At 38.4% G+C, this 20810-nt stretch overlaps 1 protein-coding gene across 1 annotated transcript; it reads left to right on the forward strand.

Moving 5' to 3' along the window:
* Positions 1 to 17907: 17907 nt before the first annotated feature.
* On the forward strand, positions 17908 to 18640 carry LOC122021975 (leucine-rich repeat-containing protein 74B-like). Its single transcript, XM_042580167.1, has 3 exons — positions 17908 to 18155; positions 18257 to 18340; positions 18457 to 18640. Exons 1-3 carry the CDS (start codon positions 18051 to 18053, stop codon positions 18541 to 18543), a joined length of 276 nt encoding a protein of 91 aa, XP_042436101.1. The 5' UTR covers positions 17908 to 18050; the 3' UTR covers positions 18544 to 18640.
* The last annotated feature ends 2170 nt before the right edge of the window (positions 18641 to 20810 follow it).

The raw sequence follows: 20810 nt of genomic DNA on the forward strand, positions 1-20810 counted from the left end.
CTTTCCCTATCTATTGTGAGAAATTGTTAAATCATCGACTTTCTATTCTTAAGTGGCTACGAGTTGATCTCCTATACCTATTTGGCTTAAGCCCTGTCAGACCTGATACTCGAGTTCCTTTAGGTAACACCTTATTTCTCTCTTCTTATTTTTAACTAACTAAACTATTTTTATTCTCTATGTAGTGGATAGCTTCTATGATGCTTTAATTGACGAAGAACTACGTCTAGAAGAGGATGTTATTCGCGAGAAAGAAGCCGAACTTCTGGCTGCTATTGTTCTTCCCCCTCCAATCGAAGAATCAGCTCCTGTAGCTAAAGTACCCAGTTCTTTGGGCACTCTTGAAGCTCTTGAAGCTCCTGGAGATCCTTCTGCAGAGATCCTTGCCAATCCTTTACCCGCTATTACTTCACTAGCGGTTGTTGTTGTCTCCTCATCTGCCCCTCTTCCCCTCATTGAGCTCACGTCTCCTGATAGCTCTGGTAAATCGATAACTGAACTTTCTAAGGGTAAATGCCCAGGGCGCAAACTTACCAGAGCTCCTCCATCAAAAAGGAGGCTCATCCTTCCTGCTGACGAGCTAGTTTCCGATGGTTTTGCTTCAGCTGACCTTCCTTCTGATGAGCCGATGTTGGCGGAACTCTATCCTTCCCTGAGTTTGCCTGCCTCACCTTTCGCTAATGGCGGTGCTTCTGGCGATGTATCTTTCACTTTTCCCCTATCTATCCCGATTTCTGGGTCTCTACCTTCCTCACCTTCTTCTTATTTAGTCTTTGCCCCCCCCCCCCCCCCCCCCCGTCCATTCCTACTTCCTCCTTCTTTGCTGGCCCTTCCACCATTCCTGTCCTTCCCATATTATTAGGGGGCTCTTTTGCTAGCGACTGGGATGAAGTCCGTCCCCTTTTTGAGGAGCTCTCTATTCCTGAGGCAGTTGATCGCTTCTCTCATAAGGAAAATCAGGTATGTTTACTAACGTCTGCTTCCTATTTCTCAACTATTATCTTATGGATTTTTATTATGCTTCCAGCGATGGATAGAAAATATGGGTTTTTCTCGACTGATGCACAACTTATATACTGAGAACAAGAGGTTGAAGTCTGAAAATGACAAGCTGAGGCAAGAGGTTGCTGAGCTATCTTATGCTACATTTTCTGCTGCTGCCAAGAAACAGCTCGAAGTACAAATTGAAAATCTTCAAGCACAATTTAAATCGGTTACGGACCTTAATCAAGAATTGACTTCCAAACTTGGCAAACTAAAAGATAATTATGAGGCAGAATTGACTGAAAAGCTCAAATCCTTACAGCTGAAGGAAGATGAAATATCTTCCGTGAATACCTCCCTTAACTCAGTTAAGGCCGAGGTTTCTGCCAAAGAAGATGAATTGAAGACTTCCCAAATGGCTTTGGTGGTTTACTGGGGTAACGAAGATATTCGTTACAGGGAGCGGGCCACGACCATGATTGAATCTCCCGAATTCAACAGGCTGATCGTGAAGTCCATCTTGTCAGCCTTTACTGCAGGAGCGAAAGAGGCGGTTCGACAATTACAAGAGGAGAGCTACCTAGCTCGTGTCCCTCCTCCTAATTTCCTAAACTGTCGCAGACTTATTGAGAACAAACCCCCTGATCTGTACCCTAAGTTGACTTTGACCTAAATTCAAATTCTTGTAAAGAGGAGAGCAGAAATTCTGTAATGACGATCTCACGTAACGCTGATTATTCTCTTTTTGTTGTTAATTTTACTCTTTCTCATGGTAGTTATCTGTTTTGTATAAATGTGTCCAATGTTGCTCGGTTTGTCACCATACAACCTTCCTAACAGATTGTCACGTCTTAGATCGTTTCGTCATGGCCGGACGATATATATCAAGATTGATAAATATCGCCCGATATTTCATAGCGTAGTTATGCCTCGCCTAATTTGACACAGTTTTATCATGATGTCCCTAATATCGGTCGATTTATCTTACTTGATTATTTTACCCCTATGTATTCATATGTCCTTTTACGTATTAATCGAGTCTCATATGGTTTTATCATAGTATATATTATTGGACTCATTATGATAAGCTTTTGGTCGATATATTTGGGTGATCTTTGTCTCGACCGATCTATCAGAACCGCCCGATTCATATCTACGGACCTCATCCGATATCCTTTAACCAAGTCTCATCTGTTAACTAATATCTGGTGCTCAACTTATATTTTATCACACCCCTACCTTAAACTTATGATTACTGGACTAATTTTTCTCTGTACTTGTCAGGCTCTCTTAAGAATTACTTCTAGGGAAACTTCACACATTTTCCGAGGTAGATTACTTAACTTTACCTCTTTCTCTTGATTTTATTTTTTAATATTATTACTAATTTATGACGATTGGAATTCTAAGTACCTTTTATTCTCCTTTTTCCTTCTGCTATTTCTGTTTGGGGGTTTTAGCACAAGGCCAGAAGAAAAACAAGGGTTTATAAAGTTTTTCTTCCGCTTTCCTCCATCTCTCGTCCTCTTCCTTGATTCCTCTTTCTTTCTCCATATGGCGGCTTCTCCTCCTGCGTGGTTTCTCTCATGCTCTTCCGACCTCATAGATACAGAAGAAGTGGACTTACAGGCGACCTATGGTTTTCCTTCTTATATAATTCATCCCGCTCCTCATGAGGGTCCGTATCTTCCTCCTTTAGGGTGTATATCTATCTTCCGGTACCAAGTTTTACAAGGTTTTCGCTTTCCTCTTCACCCTTTTTTCTGTAGTATCAGTCATTATTTTAATATTCCCCTCAATCAGTTTATTCCTCAATCCTTTTCCATTCTCATGGGTTTTATTGGGGTATCTAAACTGTTAGATTTCCCCTTGTCTCCACGTCTTTTTCATCACTTCTTTATCCCTCGTCGAGTGGATGTTGGTGTTTTTAAATTTCAATCTCGTCCCAAGGCTATTCTGTTCAACCGCATTCCTCCTCAGGGGGAATGGTACCACAAATTTTTCTATATGCGTCTTCCTTCTACCCCTCCATTTCCTATCCAATGGATACATGATTTACCTCCACTTCCTAGCACCCATGATCTTCTTAACAATCCCTCGGTTGCTTCTGCCCTTCCTAAACTGAGAGGAGCAAAATTCAGCTTGTCGCATCTAATCGTGGAAGGTTTAATGTTTCCTTTTGGAATAAGCAAGATTGACACCCCTTTGAATGGGTCCTTTGGTATGTATACACATCTCAATCCATATTCACTGATTAATGCATCTTTTTTTCTAACGGTGTTTGATTCTTGTGTTTCAGCTGATGTTCTTCTTCCAACTTTCATGTACAAGAATCCTGCCATGACTAAGTCTTTTGTAAATAATCTTGGAGAAGAATGGTTACGCGACTGCCGATCGAATCCTAATTTTTCTACCTTGGGTTTACTATCTGAAGAAGAACGACGGGCAGAGGCTGTCGCACTTATGGAAGAGGAACAAGAAGAACCTTTTGTTACCTTAGTTAAAAAGCCAAATCTTACTGAGGCTTCTCCCTTTAGTGATTTCTTTGGTACTTTTGTGCAAGCTCCTCTTGTCCCGGCGCCCATTTCTCGAGAGAGAGGTAAGGCACCGATAACTCCAACCCATATTATCTCTAATCCTGTTCTTAGGATGATGAGACCCGGTCTACTTATCCCTTCTTCTTCTATTATTTCAGCTCCCTCTGCTTCTGTTTCTGAGACGGCCGTTATCCCTTTTGTGTCCTCTGCATCTTTGGCATTGGCCTTGCCTCCCTTGGCTTCTAGGCCTCGAGCAAAACGGACACCTTGCCTGAGATCTTCTCTCGATGCCATTCCCTCGACTGTTAGTATTCCCACAACTACATCAGCTCCCCCTACACTATTACCTTCTATTCCATCTAGCTCTTCCTCTGCTTCTCTTGTTTCTACTATTCCTTTCCCTTCTATCGCATCTTCTTCTTCTTCGCCTCCTTCCTCCTCCCTTCCTCGTCCTTTATTTAAACAGGCTGCATGTTTACCTTCTCAATTGGGATAACCCTCTAGTCCTCCTAGCTATGACTCTCTGCAACTACAAGGTCTATTAGCCGAATCTTGGATGCAGGGTTACGAACAATTAAGAGGCCTTAGTCTTCCACATCTAGCTGATCGCCATAGTCGTCAGGCAGTGGCTGTAAGTATTTCTAGTTATATGTTATCAACTTTGTACTTTCATCTTTAACTTACATCATCCTTTTGTTCAGTTTCTTACTTCAAGTCTACATATCGACTAGCTACTCACAGCTAGGGACCATGAGAACAATAAATTAAAAGCTCAACTGGAGACGTTGAAGGCTACTTCACCCTCTTCTAACAGCGATATGGCTCAGTTGCAAGAGAAAGTGGCCTTACAAAGTCAACAGTTGGGGACCTTGAAACAAGAATTGGAGGAGTGTCAGCAATTATTGAAAGATAAAGAGCTAGCCAGAAGAACTTTAGAATTACAGGTGGATCGCCTACATTCTGGTCTTCGACTAAAGATTGCTTTAAAAGAGAAAGCTCTTTCAGATGCTTCTCATAAAAGTCTCCTTTTAGAGAAAGTAGAGAAGCTTCATAATGCCTGTCTTTATGACCAAGCTCAAGACCTAGCTTCTCATGATTTCACTATCCTACAGGAACATGAACAAAGGAAAGCTCAAGATGTTGAACTGTCACTGCTCCAAAAGGAATTGGAACAGCTTAAGTCAGAGAAGCATGCTTTGAAAGATCAAAACATGAAGCTGCAAGATGATTTCCAGAGTTTTAAGGAGCAAGAGAAGAGTCGGTGGGAGGAGTGGCGATTGGTTTACTTAAAGTCCCCTTCATTCGCCCAAGAATTCGTTCGTAGGATAGTAGGTGCTCTAAATCATTCTATATCGGGAGTTCTTCAACAGTTACGAGAGGGTGGCTATTTACCCAAGGAACCCCCTCTTTCTTTTATAAATCGTCGTAGGCTTAACGAAGAGCTACTCGCAGATATTAAAGGTCCTTTTTTAGATGTTTAAAGAGATTATTCAGAAAAGGCTTGTAAATGCAGAACTAGTAAAGAAGTATAACCAAAGTTTGACAATTAATTGATCATGCTATATAGTAAATTTTTAATACTTACCTGTTTCTCTATTATGCTTATTTGAGAATGCCTCTCTTGAAATGCTCCTAAACATTAAATATAAGCTTTATTCCAGAACTCCTTGCTCATCTTTTGAAGTTAAGCCTTGTCTTGATGAATCTTTCCGCAGATAACATCCAGTGTGTTCCGTATCCCCAAAAGAATAAATAATCCCTAGTGATCTTAGATAAGGAATTTGTATAAAACTCCTGAGTGTCGAGCAGAGTCTACTACTCCAGGCAATTTTTAAGTAAAGACCTCCAGATGGATGGGCTTCCAAGAATAATGTATCATATGCATAGAATTCCCTTTTGAATCCTGGTTTCATGTCCGCATAAATTCGGTCGATTATGCTTTGAAATTATGAGATTTCTCAATCAATGGTGTCCTGCGATGGTTTAGAGTCTCCGGTTCCTCCCATGAAGACCCGCCCGAGTTACTTCATGAGATTTCCCGATCGACTATGTTCTGTGATGGTTTAAAGTCTCCGGTTCCTCCCATGAAGACCCATCCGAGTTACTTCATGAGATTTCCCAATCGACTATATTCTATGATGGTTTAAAGTCTCCGGTTCCGCCCATGAAGACCCGTCTGAGTTACTTCATGAGATTTCCCGATCGACTATGTTCTATGATAGCTTAAAGTCTTCGGCTCCTTCCATGAAGGCCCGTCCGAGTTATTTCATGAGATTTCCCGATCGACTATATTCTATGATGATTTAAAGTCTCCGGTTCCTCCCATGAAGACCCGTTTGAGTTATTCATGAGATTTCTCGATCGACTATGTTCTGTGATGGTTTAAAGTCTCCGGTTCCTCCCATGAAGACCCGTTCGAGTTACTTCATGAGATTTCCCGATCGACTATATTCTATGATGGTTTAAAGTCTCCGGTTCCTCCCATGTAGACCCGTTTGAGTTACTTCATGAGATTTCCCGATCGACTATGTTCTGTAATGGTTTAAAGTCTCCGGTTCCTCCCATGAAGACCTGTCCGAGTTACTTCATGAGATTTCCCGATCGACTATGTTCTATGATGGTTTAAAGTCTCCGGTTCCTCCCATGAAGACCCGTCCGAGTTACTTATGAGATTTCCCGATCGACTATGTTCTGTGATGGTTTAAAGTCTCCGGTTCTTCCCATGAAGACCCGTCCGAGTCACTTCATGAGATTTCCCGATCGACTATATTCTATGATGGTTTAAAGTCTCCAGTTCCTCCCTTGAAGACCCGCCCGAGTTACTTCATGAGATTTCCCGATCGACTATGTTCTATGATGGTTTAAAGTCTCCGGTTCCTCCCATGAAGACCCGTCTGAGTTACTTCATGGGATTTCTCAATCGACTTATGTTCTGTGATGGTTTAAATTCTCTGGTTCCTCCCATGAAGACCCGTCCGAGTCACTTCATGAGATTTCCCGATCGACTAGATTCTATGATGGTCTAAAGTCTCCGGTTCCTCCCATGAAGACCCATCCGAGTTACTTCATGAGATTTCCCGATCGACTATGTTCTATGATGGTTTAAAGTCTCCGGTTCCTCCCATGAAGACCCGTCCGAGTTACTTCATGAGATTTCCTGATCGACTATGTTCTATAATGGTTTAAAGTCTCCGGTTCCTCCCATGAAGACCCGTCCGAGTTACTTCATGGGATTTCCCGATCGACTTATGTTCTGTGATGGTTTAAAGTCTCCGGTTCCTCCCATGAAGACCCGTCCGAGTCACTTCATGAGATTTCCCGATCGACTATATTCTATGATGGTTTAAAGTCTCCGGTTCCTCCCATGAAGACCCGTCTGAGTTACTTCATGAGATTTCCCGATCGACTATCTGTGATGGTTTAAAGTCTCCGGTTCCTCCCATGATGACCCGTCCGAGTTACTTCATGAGATTTCCCGATCGACTATATTCTATGATGGTTTAGAGTCTCCGGTTCCTTCCATGAAGAACTGTTCGAGTTACTTCATGGGATTTCCCGATCGACTGCATTCTATGTAAAAATATGAGGTTTGTACTAACCTTGTGACAGTTTTTTAAAGTTTCTAGGTTCTTGAGGGGAGTTGCGTAGGCCTTTAGGGTTCCCCTTTGTAGATTGCTTGAAATAGATAATGAAAGTCCACTTGATATTTATCATTATGTAGGAATCATACTTATTTCCGTGGCGGTATTTGTCTCGCTTGACTTTTATTAAAAGAAATAGAGTATATAAGCTGTAGGTATACTTGTCCTCAGTCACCGAGGACCTCAAATAATTGTGATTTATTTCCCCAGACACATTCTTGAGTAGTATGATGCAATTAGGTTCGATAAGGTTGTAAGTGATTCGCACTCCAGGGACGCTCTAGAATTCTTCCTTCAGTATCTTTGAGATAATATGAGCCTGATGTGAGTTTTTCTATTACTTTGTAAGGTCCTCCCCATTGTGGTGCTAACTTACTGACATCTCCGACAGGTTTAATTCGCTTCCATACCAGATCTCCTACTTGGAAAAATCTGGGGATGACTCTTTTGTTTTAGTTTTGTCTCATCCGTTGTCGATATGATGCCATACGAGTAGCAGCTTTATCTTTAATCTCCTCTATTAAATCTAGCTCCATGAGTGGCCGACCTTCATTGTCCCCATCATATAATTGTCTTCTGTCTGATTCTACCCCCACCTCGATGGGAATTATTGCTTCTCCTCCATAAACTAATTGAAAGGGAGTGATTCTTGTAGCCTCTCGAGGCGTAGTACGATATGCCCAAAGAACGCTAGGTAATTCATCTACCCAGCTACCTCTGACATGATCCAGTTTGGTCTTTAGACCTCTTATGATTTCCCTATTGGTTACTTCTGCTTGACCATTACTTTGCGGATAAGCCACAGAGGTGAAGGCCTGAGTAATGCCGTAATTGTTGCACCAGTCTAAGATTCTATCCTCTTGGAATTGCCTTCCATTATCAGAGACTAATTTATGAACAAGTGGTTCATAAAAATTTAATAAAAATTATAATTTTCCATAAAAATTTAATAACTACATCTTCAGTAATTCGAGCAAGTGGTTCTGCCTCCACCCATTTAGAAAAATAATCCACCGCTACCAATAAAAACCTTCTCTGTGCAGCTGCCATAGGAAATGGACCTACTATGTCCATGCCCCATTGATCGAAGGGACATGCAACTATAGAGGTTCTCAATAACTGTGTAGGATGATGTAAGATATTTTGATGTTTTTGACAAGAAATACAAGTTCTTACCAACTTGTTAGCATCTTTATGTAAAGTAGGCCAAAAATATCCTGCTAGCAGAATTTTGCGAGTCAAAGATCTCCCTCCTATATGACTACCACATGATCCTTGATGAACTTCTCGTAAAATAAACTGTATATCTTCTATGCCAATACACTTGAGCAAAGGTCTAGAAAAAGCTCTTTTATATAACTGTTCTCCTACCATAGTGTATTGAGCAACTCTCTTCTTAAATACCCTTGCATGTTCTATATCACTAGGAAGAATACCTTGCTGCAAATATAATATGATTTGAGCCCTCCAATCACTTTGAATGTCTGCTTCAGCCTGTCTTTCAATATAAGATATTAACAGAGTTTGTTCTACGGGCCGATCTAGACTCCATGGCACTATAGTAGAGGCCAATTTAGCCAATTCATCTGCTACTTGATTCTCAGATCTAGGAACCTTTTGTATATTTACTTCTTGAAACTGGGACTTAAACTTATCAAATGCTTCAGCATATAACTTAAGCATGTCATTATTAATTTCAAAATTACCTGATAGTTGTTGAGCTGCTAACTGAGAATCAGAATAGATAAGGACACGAGCCGCCCCTATATGCCGAGCGGCCTGCAATCCTGCTATCAGGGCTTCATATTCTGCTTCATTGTTGGTAGCTCTGTAATTCAATCTGATGGAGAGTTGAAGTATGTCTTCCTTTGGAGATATAAGAAGAACACCAATTCCGCTGCCTTGTCTAGTTGAAGAACCATCTACATAAACTTTCCAAATATCTTCTTCCTCAGGGCTTTGAATTTCTATGATGAAGTCTTCTAGGGCTTGTGCTTTGATAGCTGAGCGAGGTTGATATTGAATGTCATATTCCCCAAGTTTAATTGTCCATTTGATCAGCCGACCTGACGCCTCTGGATTGAGTAACACCCGTCCAAGAGTACTGTTGGTTAACACAATAATCTCATGTGCTAAGAAATATGGGCGCAACCTTCGAGCGGTCAACACGAGGGCATAAGCTAATTTTTCTAGTGTAGTGTATCTACACTCAGCTCCTTTTAATAAATGGCTAGAAAAGTATACAGGTTGTTGTTCCTTTCCTTCTTGTCTAACTAATACAGAGCCTACAACGTTTTCATTAGCCGACAAATATACCCAAAGAGTCTCTCCTACTATAGGTTTAGCCAATACAGGGAGAGTAGACAAATAATCTTTCAATTCTTGGAAAGCCTTATCACATTCTTCATTCCACTAAAATTTATTGGCCTTTCTAAGTATTTTAAAGAAATGGAAGCTACGATCGGCCGACCTAGAAATGAATCTAGACAAGGCTATAATTCAGCCTGTCAGTCTCTGAGCTTCTCTCATGTTGCGCGGTGGCTCCATGTTCTGCAGCGCCTTGACCTTGCTCGGGTTGGCCTCTATCCCTCATTCTGACACCATATATCCCAGGAACTTCCCCCCTTTCGCACCGAATAAACATTTGCTCAGATTTAATTTGAGCCCATATTGCCTCAATGTCTTGCAGGTTTCTTCTACGTCCCTGCATAGATCAGCAGCTTGAAGAGACTTAACTAAGATGTCATCAACATATATTTCCATATTTCTACCAATCTGCTTCTGGAAGACCTTATTCATAAGCCTTTGATAGGTTGCTCCTACATTTTTTAGTCCGAAAGGCATAACATTATAACAATAAGTACCTTCAGATATTATAAAACTGACCTTTTCTTGATCTTCTTTAGCTAAGGGAACCTGATGATAGCCCTGATAAGCGTCTAGCATAGAGATGTATTCGCATCCCGCAATGGAGTCTACCAATTGATCAATCCTAGGTAATGGATAATAGTCTTTTGGGCAAGCTCTGTTGAGATCCAGGAAATCAATGCATACTCGCCATTTGTTTCCAGGCTTAGAGACTAACACCACATTAGCTAGCCAGCTTGGAAATTGTACTTCCCTGATGTAACCGGCTTCCATAAGTTTAGTTATTTCTTCTTTGATGATCTGGTTTTGTTCCGCGCTAAAACTCCTTTTTCTTTGCATGACCGGGCGGGCATCTGGGAAGACATGCAAGGAATGCTCCATGACTGTAGGAGAAACGCCCGAGACTTCTTTGGAAGTCCAGGCAAATACATCATTATTCTTCTTCAGGCATTGCACTAATTCGGCCTTCAGAGCAGGCTCAAGATTAGCCGCAATATATGTAGTAGCTTCAGGTCGACCGGCCTGGATCTGAACTTCTTCCTTCTCTTCATAAACCAAGACGGGCTGCTTCTCCCGAATGGCATTAACCTCCATTCTTTGATTCTTTCGGGCAGTGTTAGCTTCTGTTCGAATTATTTCCACATAACATTTTCGGGTTGTCTTCTGATCACCTCGTACCTCCCCGACTTGATCATCCATAGGAAATTTAATCTTCTGACAAAAAGTGGAAACGACCGCCCTAAACTCGTTTAAGGCGGGTCGACCCAGTATCACGTTATAAGAGGACGGAGCATCTACTACCATAAAATAAGATCTTCTTGTTCTCATCAGAGGCACTTCTCCTAGAGATATGGCCAACTTTATTTGGCCTAACGGTTGTACTTCGTTGCCTGTGAATCCATATAGGGGAGTAACAATCTGTTGAAGTTCACTCGGATCAATCTGCAGTTGATCGAAAGCCTTCTTGAATATAATATTGACAGAACTGCCCGTGTCTATGTGTTGGTTGCTACTCGGAAAACCTAATGGTTCCACTGTATAAAAATTTTGTACAAAGGTCTAAACCTTTTCCTAGCTACCATGTGTTCTTTTAGATTAAACTTAGATCGCCTGCGGAACTTAACACGTTTGATCCAAAGTTTAATCTATTTGTTCTTTTAGGTTTAGACTTGGATCTCCTGCAGAACTTAACACTTTCGATCCAAATCACCTAGGTTATTAATTCTATTAAATATTAATTTCCAAAATTGGCTTCCAGTTCTGACGTGGCGAGGCACATGACCTTCTTGGATATGGGAGCAACCACCACCGACTAGACAAAGCCTTTTAAGGAAAGCTAATATTTAATTTCCATAAATAACTTTAGGTCAACCGAAAAGAACAATCAAATCACAAGGAAAAAGAAAAAACAAAAGAACGCAACATCGAAAATAAATTCAAAATACTAGAATTGCATGCCTCTTGTATTTGGTATTATTTCCAAAAATAACTAATATGATGCGGAAAGGAAAAATACTAGTTATACCTTTTAGAAAGACCTCTTGATCTTCTACCGTATTCCTCTTCTAACCTCATACGTTGTGTGGGCAACGATCTTCTAAGATGAGGACCACCTAGCACCTTCTTCTTCTTCCTTCAAGTTTCGGCCAAGCACCAAAATCCAAGGATGAAGAACTTTTTCCACCAACCAAGCTCCAAGGGATGCAAGCTTTCTCTCCTTCTTCTTCTTCTTCTCCAAGTAGTATCCGGCCACCACAAGAGCTCCAAGCAAAGAAGGGTTTCGGCCACCACAAAGAAAAAGAGAGGGAGAGAGGATGGCCGGCCACAACACCAAGGAAAAAGAGGGAGAGAATAATAGAGGTTATCTCTCATGAAGGCACCCCAACCCCCTCTTTTATATTCCTTAGCTTTGGTAAATAAGGAAATTTAATTACAATAAAATTTCCTTAACTTTCCTTGACAATAATTAAATAATAAAAATTAAATAAAATTTCCTAAACAATTATGTCTTGGCCGGCCACATCAACAAGTGCAAACAAGATAATTTCAATCAATAATTAAAATTCCTTATTTGTCTTCAGAAATTTAAAAAAAATAAAATTTCCCTTTAAAATCCCTTCATGGTTGATAAAAAGAAATTTCTATAATTTTAATTTTTCTACATGTGAATAAGTTATAAAGAAGAAAAATAAAATATCTTTCCAATCTACAAATAAGGAAAGAGATCTAATCTCTTTCTTTAATCTTTTGTAGATCCTTTTAAAAGAGATATTTTAATTTTAAATCTCTCCAATAAATTATATCTTTCACATAAGAAAATTTTGAAATTAAAATTCTTTTTAATTTAATGGGGGTCGGCCACCTAAGCTTGGGTTCAAGCTAGGGCCGGCCACCCATGAACCAAGGCTTGGCCGACCCTAGCTTGAACCATAAGCTAGCTTGGTCGGCCCCTACATCCTGGGTACGAAGGTGGGTATAGGTGGATATAGTACTCTATAAATAAGAGGCTATGATAGGGACCGAGAGGAGGAATTGGTTTTGGTCTCCCGATAAAATTAAGCATCCCGTGTTCGCCCCGAACACAAAACTTAATTTTATCAATAATAGTTCATTCCACTAGAGAACTATTATTGAACTACCGCACCAATCCCAAATTACATTTTTGGGCTCCTTCTTATTATGAGTGTGTTAGTCTCCCTGTGTTTAAGATGTCAAATGTCCACTAATTAAGTGAGTTACTGACAACTCATTTAATTAATATCTTAATCTAAGAATAGTACCACTCAACCTTATCATCATGTCGGACTGAGTCCACCTGTAGGGTTTAACATGACAATCCTTATGAGCTCATCTTGGGGACATTATCAACCTAGATTTCTAGGACACAGTTTCCTTCTATAATCAACAACACACACTATAAGTGATATCATTTCCCAACTTATCGGGCTTATTGATTTATCGAACTAAATCTCACCTATTGATAAATTAAAGAAATAAATATCAAATATATGTGCTTGTTATTATATTAGGATTAAGAGCACACACTTCCATAATAACTGAGGTCTTTGTTCCTTTATAAAGTTAGTATAAAAGAAACGACCTCTAATGGTCCTACTCAATACACTCTAAGTGTACTAGTGTAATTATATAGTTAAGATAAACTAATACCTAATTACACTACGACCTTCCAATGGTTTGTTCCTTTCCATCTTGGTCGTGATCTACTGTTTATAATTTATAAGGAACCGATAACATGATCTTCTGTGTGTGACACCACACACCATGTTATCTACAATATAAATTAATTGAACAATTATATTTATCATAAATGTAGACATTTGACCAATGTGATTCTTATTTCTAGATAAATATTTATACCAAAAGCTAGGCTTTTAGTATACGTCCTAACACTATGAAGGTACGGGCAATGGCATAGTTGGCTATCACGGCTTTGATGATCAGGGCATCATCATGGGGTATTTCTATCCCCTCGAGATCTCTGGGCCCAAACACTACAACAAAATCCCTCATAGACATCAGTGGAACAACAACAGTTTTAAGCAAAAACCGATGTCTTTGAGTATTTTACACCAGTTTTCCAAAAACCGATGTCTATGAGCGCTGAATTTCGCTCATAGACATCGGTTTTTTAGCAGATGTCTATGAGCACCTTTTTTTCGTTAATAGACACCGATTTTAACAGCGGTTTTTAAAACCCGGTGTCTATGATAAATAAAATAATTTAATTTTTCCACCCATACTTAGCCAAAATTTACAACACTTCCCTCCAAACCTAAACCTATATCGCGACGTCCTTCCCCTTGCTAGATCGACGCCCCCTTCCTCTCCGATCAAGATCAACACACGACTCCCTTGTGAGGTCTGTGGAAAACGACCACATCCATATCCTCTTTCCCCTTCTCTTCTCCTCTCCCTTCCGTCTTTGCCCTCTCGCAGGTTGCTCCATCTCTTAGGGTTTCTTCTCCTCATGCTTTCTGGTTTCTGGTTTCTCCGTCTTTTCCTCATGCTTCCTAGTGCTTAGGGTTTCTGCTCCTTCGTCGTCTGCACATTTTGCACCTCGCCTAGGGATCTTTCCATTGACGACGTCCTCGACCGCTTCCGCTCTCATTCTCGCCATCATCCTTCTGCTTGTCGCCCCCTTGTCACCTGGGAACTGCGCATCGACTGGAGAAGGTAACACTCTCTTCTTCTCTTTCGGTGGGTCTGGGAAAAATCGGAGCTTCGCCACGGAGTTTGCCCTCTATGGCGATGCTGAGATGAATAGCTCGGACGTGAGGGTGACGCGTGCGGCGAACGAGAGCTCCGGGCTTGTGATTTACTGGAAACCAGTCAGATTCTTCGGCACCAAGCCCGGGTTCTCTTCTTCCTTCTCGTTCTCTGTTTCGCCCAGCAATGGCGAAGGCCTAGCTTTCTTTTTATCTCCGGTCAGTGTTCCCTTGGAACCGGCGAATGGCGACTGGTCTAGGTTATCGACCAGTGTCGTTGCAGTGAAGTTCGTGACGGCAGCAAGCCTCGTCGAAGTCGATGTTGGCGGAGAACTTTTGACAAAAAGCAGTAATCTTTCCGACGATGGTTTTCTTCTCATCCTCAGCAGAGGAGAAAAATTGCATTCTTGTATCTGTCAACAGATGCTTGTGGAGTCCTGAAGGTTCTATTCTTGGTATGCCGAAGCAAAAAAATAAAGTTGGATTATTTTGATCAAGTTCATCAAACTAAAATTCTTGTTATTCTTCTGTGATACTAATAGGTGTTGCATTTTCAAAGCATCTAGTGCAGATCTATGCTTTTAATCTAAATGAAGAATTACGACAACATTTGGAGGTCAGTTAATAGTTATGGTGTTTGGCAACCATATATATGATGATGATGATAGCATCTTGTTCTGCAGATTGATGCTCATATAGGCAGTGTTAATGACATTGTCTTTTCCTATCCCAAGAATACTCTCTCGATCATCACTTGCGGCGATGATAAGGCAATTAAAGTGAGTAAAACCATATGGTTGATCAGTCAGAAGATTGTACAAGAAGAATTGTATGTTCTTAACAGGTTTCGTTGCATGATGAATAGGTGTGGGATGCTTCAACTAGACAGAAACAGTAATCATTTGAAGGCCATGAAGCCCCTGTTTATTCTATTTGTCCTCACTTCAACGGGTCTATCCATGTATGTATTTGCTCTGCTACATACTGTTTCTATTCAATTTAGTTTATTTCTAGTGTTTCATTATTTCTATCTGTGAAGTTTTTCTTCTCAACTTCAACTGATGGTAAAATCAGAGCATGGAGCTATGAGGGTTTGAGATCTAGAGTTGCCTATGAAGCTCCTGGCCACTGGTGCACAACAATGGCATATAGTGCAGATGGAACAAGGCTTTTTTCATGTGGAACAAGTAAAGATGGGGATTCACATTTAGTTGAGTGGAATGAGACTGGAACTATTAAGCAGACATACAATGACTTTAGAAAACACTCATTGGGAGTTGTTTAGTTTGACACAACTCGGAACCGCTTCTTGGTTGCAGGGGATGAATTCCAGATTAAGTTTTGGGATATGGATAACACTGATATACTGACTACTACTAATGCAAATGGAGGACTTCCTGTTAGTAGCTTAATCTACGTTAGCTTTTCTTGTATATTTCTTGCAGTTCAAACTTTGAGTTTGTATGCAACTCTTATTTCTCCATGCCAGACATTTCCTCAACTGAGATTCCAGAAAGATGGTTCATTACTTGCTGTTACGACTAGTGATAATGGAATTAAAATCTTGGCAAATTCTGATGGACAACGGGTTTTAAGGATGCTTGAGGTTTCACGTAGTGTTTCTAAACAATCTAATTCCAATGTGAAGGTAATATTCAGCAACTACTCAAAGTGAATATTGTGTTTACAAAATTTTATATGACATGAGCAAAATCTATAACAGTAAACTCGATTCTTTGAGCCAGTGATTGCATCGATGATCTTGGTCGTCTCTTGTAATCTGCTCATCCTTTCCTTTACTCTTTTTGTTCTCCTTTCCCATCAATGTTTCTGAATTAGATAATGTACCAAACTCTATGAACTTTCTGCTGAACAATGTTTCTTTGGCAATGGGATGACTCGGTGATACACAACACTGTATTCGTGGTGTTACCAGGTTTTAGTGTCAGCAAGTTTCCCAAATAACTTGATTTTCATGTCGGTGGTGTTGTCGGAGATTTGATTGTTTTTTCCTGCTGTTTTGGTTAATGGCTGTGTTTCTGTATCTCAAATTTGGGTACATATTTACTTTGCTGACATTTCAAAATTGATTTTCTTCACTTGTTTTTATTGCTTAAAACTTGAGTTGATTAGATGAGTAATCTTGACCCCTTAGGTAATGTCCTAAGGGTGTGTTTGATTTAAGTTATCATGCATAATCTTTGTTATAGGGAATAAAACATAACTCAATGTTGTTTAGTTCAATCTTTGAAATACTCATGGGAGAAAAATTTAGGAAAAAAATTTTGGGAAATTTTTTTTGTTAACCTCGGAATCATGTAAAACCTCACATTTCCAAGGTAATTCCGGGTTGTATCCCCATTTGCTGATGTGGCAGACATGCTCAATTACGGAATCACTCATTACTTGAACCACACATGATTAAATAACAGAACCTTAGGTAGATCATTAAGGTTATCAACAATAACCTTCAACCAAATATGCCCTAAATGATTTTTGCAATTGTTGGTGTATATAAGGCTTATTGAACGTATTTTTGTTGAGCTGATTCTTTAAGGCTGGCAACTCGAACTATTAACACTAACCCAGTTTTTCTCAAATAATTTCAGGACACAAATTTTACGCCATATGGCTTCTGAGCTAAATCTGGATATAAGAAGTGATGGGTATGTTAGAGTTGCTGACCTATTAAAGTTGAATTTATCAACATTTGCGAATGTTCCATTGAGGTCACACTCACTTGAAGAAATTAGGGAGGTGAGTTTCTTAAACTTTTTTCAGATAGTTATCCTAGTCATGGTTACTAAGTTGCATGGCATTGAACTTCTGATATCAGAATTTTGCACTGAGTTTGTGTTCATTCTATACTTGCAAAAATCCTCTCTAGATTTTATTGATTCCCATTCTTGTGTCTTATACAAAGTGAAGATTTGATATTTTGATTGCATTGACTTGATCATCTCCATTTTGTATCCTACGACCACATATTTTTATTTATGTAGAACCACTTTTTTTGAATTTTTGAACTTTGAAAGAAAAGGAATGCATCTAGTGTATGAAACTTAAATTGCATTTCAGTATATTAAACAAATCAAATTGACAATCTGTTGCCTTATCGTGTTCATAGTTACAATATAATACATCTCTAGTATTTTCTACTTTTAATGATGACATGAAAGTTTTCATGTTAATCTTTGTGCAAGTCACTCTCATGTCTTCCTTGAATGCCCCCATTGTCAGTCTAATGTTGGCCTAACTAAAGGTTGTGAAAGAATTTAGTCTAGGTTTGAGTCTCAAGGACTAGCGTACTGCACTTTTCATTGAAATTAGTTGAACTATGATTTGTAGAACATGATGCAAATTTCAGGAACCTGATTATCTGGGAACTTAATCACAATAGGTTTTCATCTATTTGTAGCCATGCAACTTAATTTGATTTATTGTAATTAGACAGAGTTGTTGGTTGTTCACGAAAGGCAAATAGCTATCTATAACAGTAAACTCGATTCTTTGTGTTGGGTTAGTTCTTTGTGTTGACCAGAATATCACTTAGTATTAGTCACTTTGTTAAGATTAAGAGAATTATACTTTTCAAGTAACATTTATTTCTTCTTTGTCATCTATTACCAACATATTTTTTGTTTTTATAACTTTTGTCAAAATGAGTAATTTAACATTTTTTGGGTATTGATTTTGTTTTCTTTATGTGCTTATTTCTTAATAATTTTTCTCATTGACCAAGAAGTTTTTGGACATGTTATTTTACTTTACATTATTCCTATTTCTTTCATTAGATGTTGAGATTGTGGAAATTTCCTATGCAGCGTCTTTCAGATATTTTGAAGGTAAATGGATGTATTCAGGAACTCCAACTAAACAGTTCAGGTATTGGAGATGAGGTTGTTTAATTTTACTTGTTGCAAGTTCCGGTTGTTTGTTTCTTGAGGAAGAAAATGATTCTTGATTCTGGTAAAGTCTGAATGCTAAATATGTTATGTAGGGTGCAAGGGTTATTGCAGATATGCTGAAAGAAAATCAAACTTTACGTGTACTGGAACTTAACAATAATATGATTGAATATTCTGTATGACCTTATTCTTGGGCAATCTTTCATGTTTTTTTATGAAATTCCTAGATCTTTTACACTTTGTTTCTAGTGTCCTTACTCCTTACACCTTATTTCCATGTGAAATTTTATAGGGTTTTGCAAGTCTTGCTGGAGCACTAGTTGAGAATAAGGCAATTCGATCTATACATCTCAAGCTAATAAGACTTACACACACTTAGATTTTTTATCCATGCAGTTCTTTCTTGCAGATTTAATTTCTTCATCAGATCTGTTGGCTTTCCAGTATTTATTGATTGTACTACTTCTCAGCAATTATGTAAAACTATATTTCTTTTTGTTTAGGAAAAATAACACTTCTAGATATTGGCAACAATGAGATTGGTCCCAAAGGCGCCTTTAGCATCGTTGAGTTTGTTAAGAAAACTAAGTCCTTGCTACGGCTGAATCTTTACATGAATGACATTGGCGATGCGGTGTGGTTATTGACTATTGTTGCTTTATGCTCTGTTGCTTCACTTCTGAAACATAAATTATCATCTAAGGTGCATATATATATCTCATTGGAAATCATATAAATGAATTGATGTTACTCATCTTTATTACTGCTGAGGAATTTATTTACTTTCCATGTACTCTTAGTGATAAAAGTGAATTTATTATTTGCAAACTAAAAGTGAATTTATTTACTTTTCATGTACTCTTAGTGATAAACAGTTATGTCATTTGGGCCGACTACCACTATGTGAAAATTGATAATAGACTTCGGATATTATCCGAAGTAATAGGTAGATATTTACCGAAGTAGACGCACGTGAAGTAAAAGGGTTATTATTTTACTTCGGCACATGATTACCGAAGTCTATCACCGGTCCAAAACCGGTTCAAAATCAGACCGATTTCGAAGTAAAAAACCTTTATTACTTCATCAAGACCAATAAAATTACCGTAGTAATTGAGGATATATTACTGCAGAGGTAACATTGTCTAACGAAGTGTAAAGAAGGTACGACTTCACAATTGCTTATATTATGGTGTAGTAAATAGTTAATATTACTTCTGTATATTTTAGCTTGATCGAAGTAATTGTTATTGTAATACTTCATCGTAGTATGGAAGTAGGAAAGCATATTTTACTACACTTCAACAATTTACGTTAACGTAGTAATACATACGAACGACTTCAACAATTTTAATTAGTGACAAAGTAAATAGTTTCTTTAACTACGACAACATTTAAATATACCGAAGTCTTATGTATTGTATTACTTCATCATTTTTACTTATAGTATCGAAGTAGTTGACTATATTTTACTACAATATAAATTTAATTGACAAAAGTGTATATCAAATATTTTGCTATAACACAATAATTTTCATCACCAAAATTGAACAAATATATCACAAATATCTGTCAAATACAATTCAAAAGTGTATTCATAAAAGAAATGTTTAAGCATAACCTAAAAACTTTTGTATCCATAAATCTCTAAATACAATCTAAACTTTATATCATAGCCTACACTTAGGCACCCACATAGAAATAGACAAATTCGCTCCATTCACTTCTGACTTCATCATACTGAGATTGATTGTAATACTATTTGTTCTTTGATGCTGCAAACTGAATCATTAACAAAAATTTGAGGATCAATGAAAAATAACTTAATATTTTATAAATAAAATATTTCATAAAGAAGAAATTCATCTTTCTTTCCAATTGTGGATATTCATCTAAGACTATCTCTTTCATGTACCGCATCACACAATATCCACATTCAACACCACCATTTTGTTTAAGATTACCCTAATGAAATTGAAAATGTCATGCAAGAAGTCACAATCCAAATAATAAGAATTATTAATTGATGTCTAAATACATAGTCACAATACATACTGTCAATTATTTAAAACCTGGTCCTTTTGAAATACCCCTTGATGCATTGTATATCTTGACCCCACTACATTGTAAAAATAGAAAATTAGTTTTTTAACCTATAATGAATTGAATGCATTCAAAATTAGCATAAGTTACGACTTACTTGGTCACAATAGTTTGCCAAGCATGATCTCGGTTCCTGTTACTCAAAGAGTCCAATAAATATATCATATTCTTATCTTCATTAATTATAGTCAAGATCCAATGGTACATGAACAAAAAAAAATATAACATTGACTAGCATGTAGTAGGAAAAAATAAATAATTAGAATCTTACCCGGTGTTATATGGGATGAAGCATATGCTATCTCTGTTTGATGCTCCCAACTGAGCAGCAATATGTTGTGATAATTTACTACCATCTTCACCCACACCGCATGTAGGTATGTGACCAGGATCCACAAATGACACATACTCAGCTCTATTTTCTTTCTTCATGTATTTGTAAAAGTAACTGCAAGGTATTAATTGCAAGGTAATGGCAAAGTAATGAAAAAATCTAAATATACCCTATGTAAACCAAAGCAAAAGCATGTGAACAAATATTGT

The sequence above is a fragment of the Zingiber officinale genome, chromosome 9A, assembly GCF_018446385.1.
Source record: "Zingiber officinale cultivar Zhangliang chromosome 9A, Zo_v1.1, whole genome shotgun sequence".
NCBI lineage: Eukaryota > Viridiplantae > Streptophyta > Magnoliopsida > Zingiberales > Zingiberaceae > Zingiber > Zingiber officinale.

Bases quoted from the DNA above. Each gene is read 5' to 3' on its own strand.
- LOC122021975 (XM_042580167.1), top strand. From the start codon at position 18,051: ATGTTGAGATTGTGGAAATTTCCTATGCAGCGTCTTTCAGATATTTTG. The intron at 18,156-18,256 runs GTTGTTTAATTT...TATGTTATGTAG, and splicing joins GTTCAGGTATTGGAGATGAG to GGTGCAAGGGTTATTGCAGA. The intron at 18,341-18,456 runs GTATGACCTTAT...GAAATTTTATAG, and splicing joins ATAATATGATTGAATATTCT to GGTTTTGCAAGTCTTGCTGG.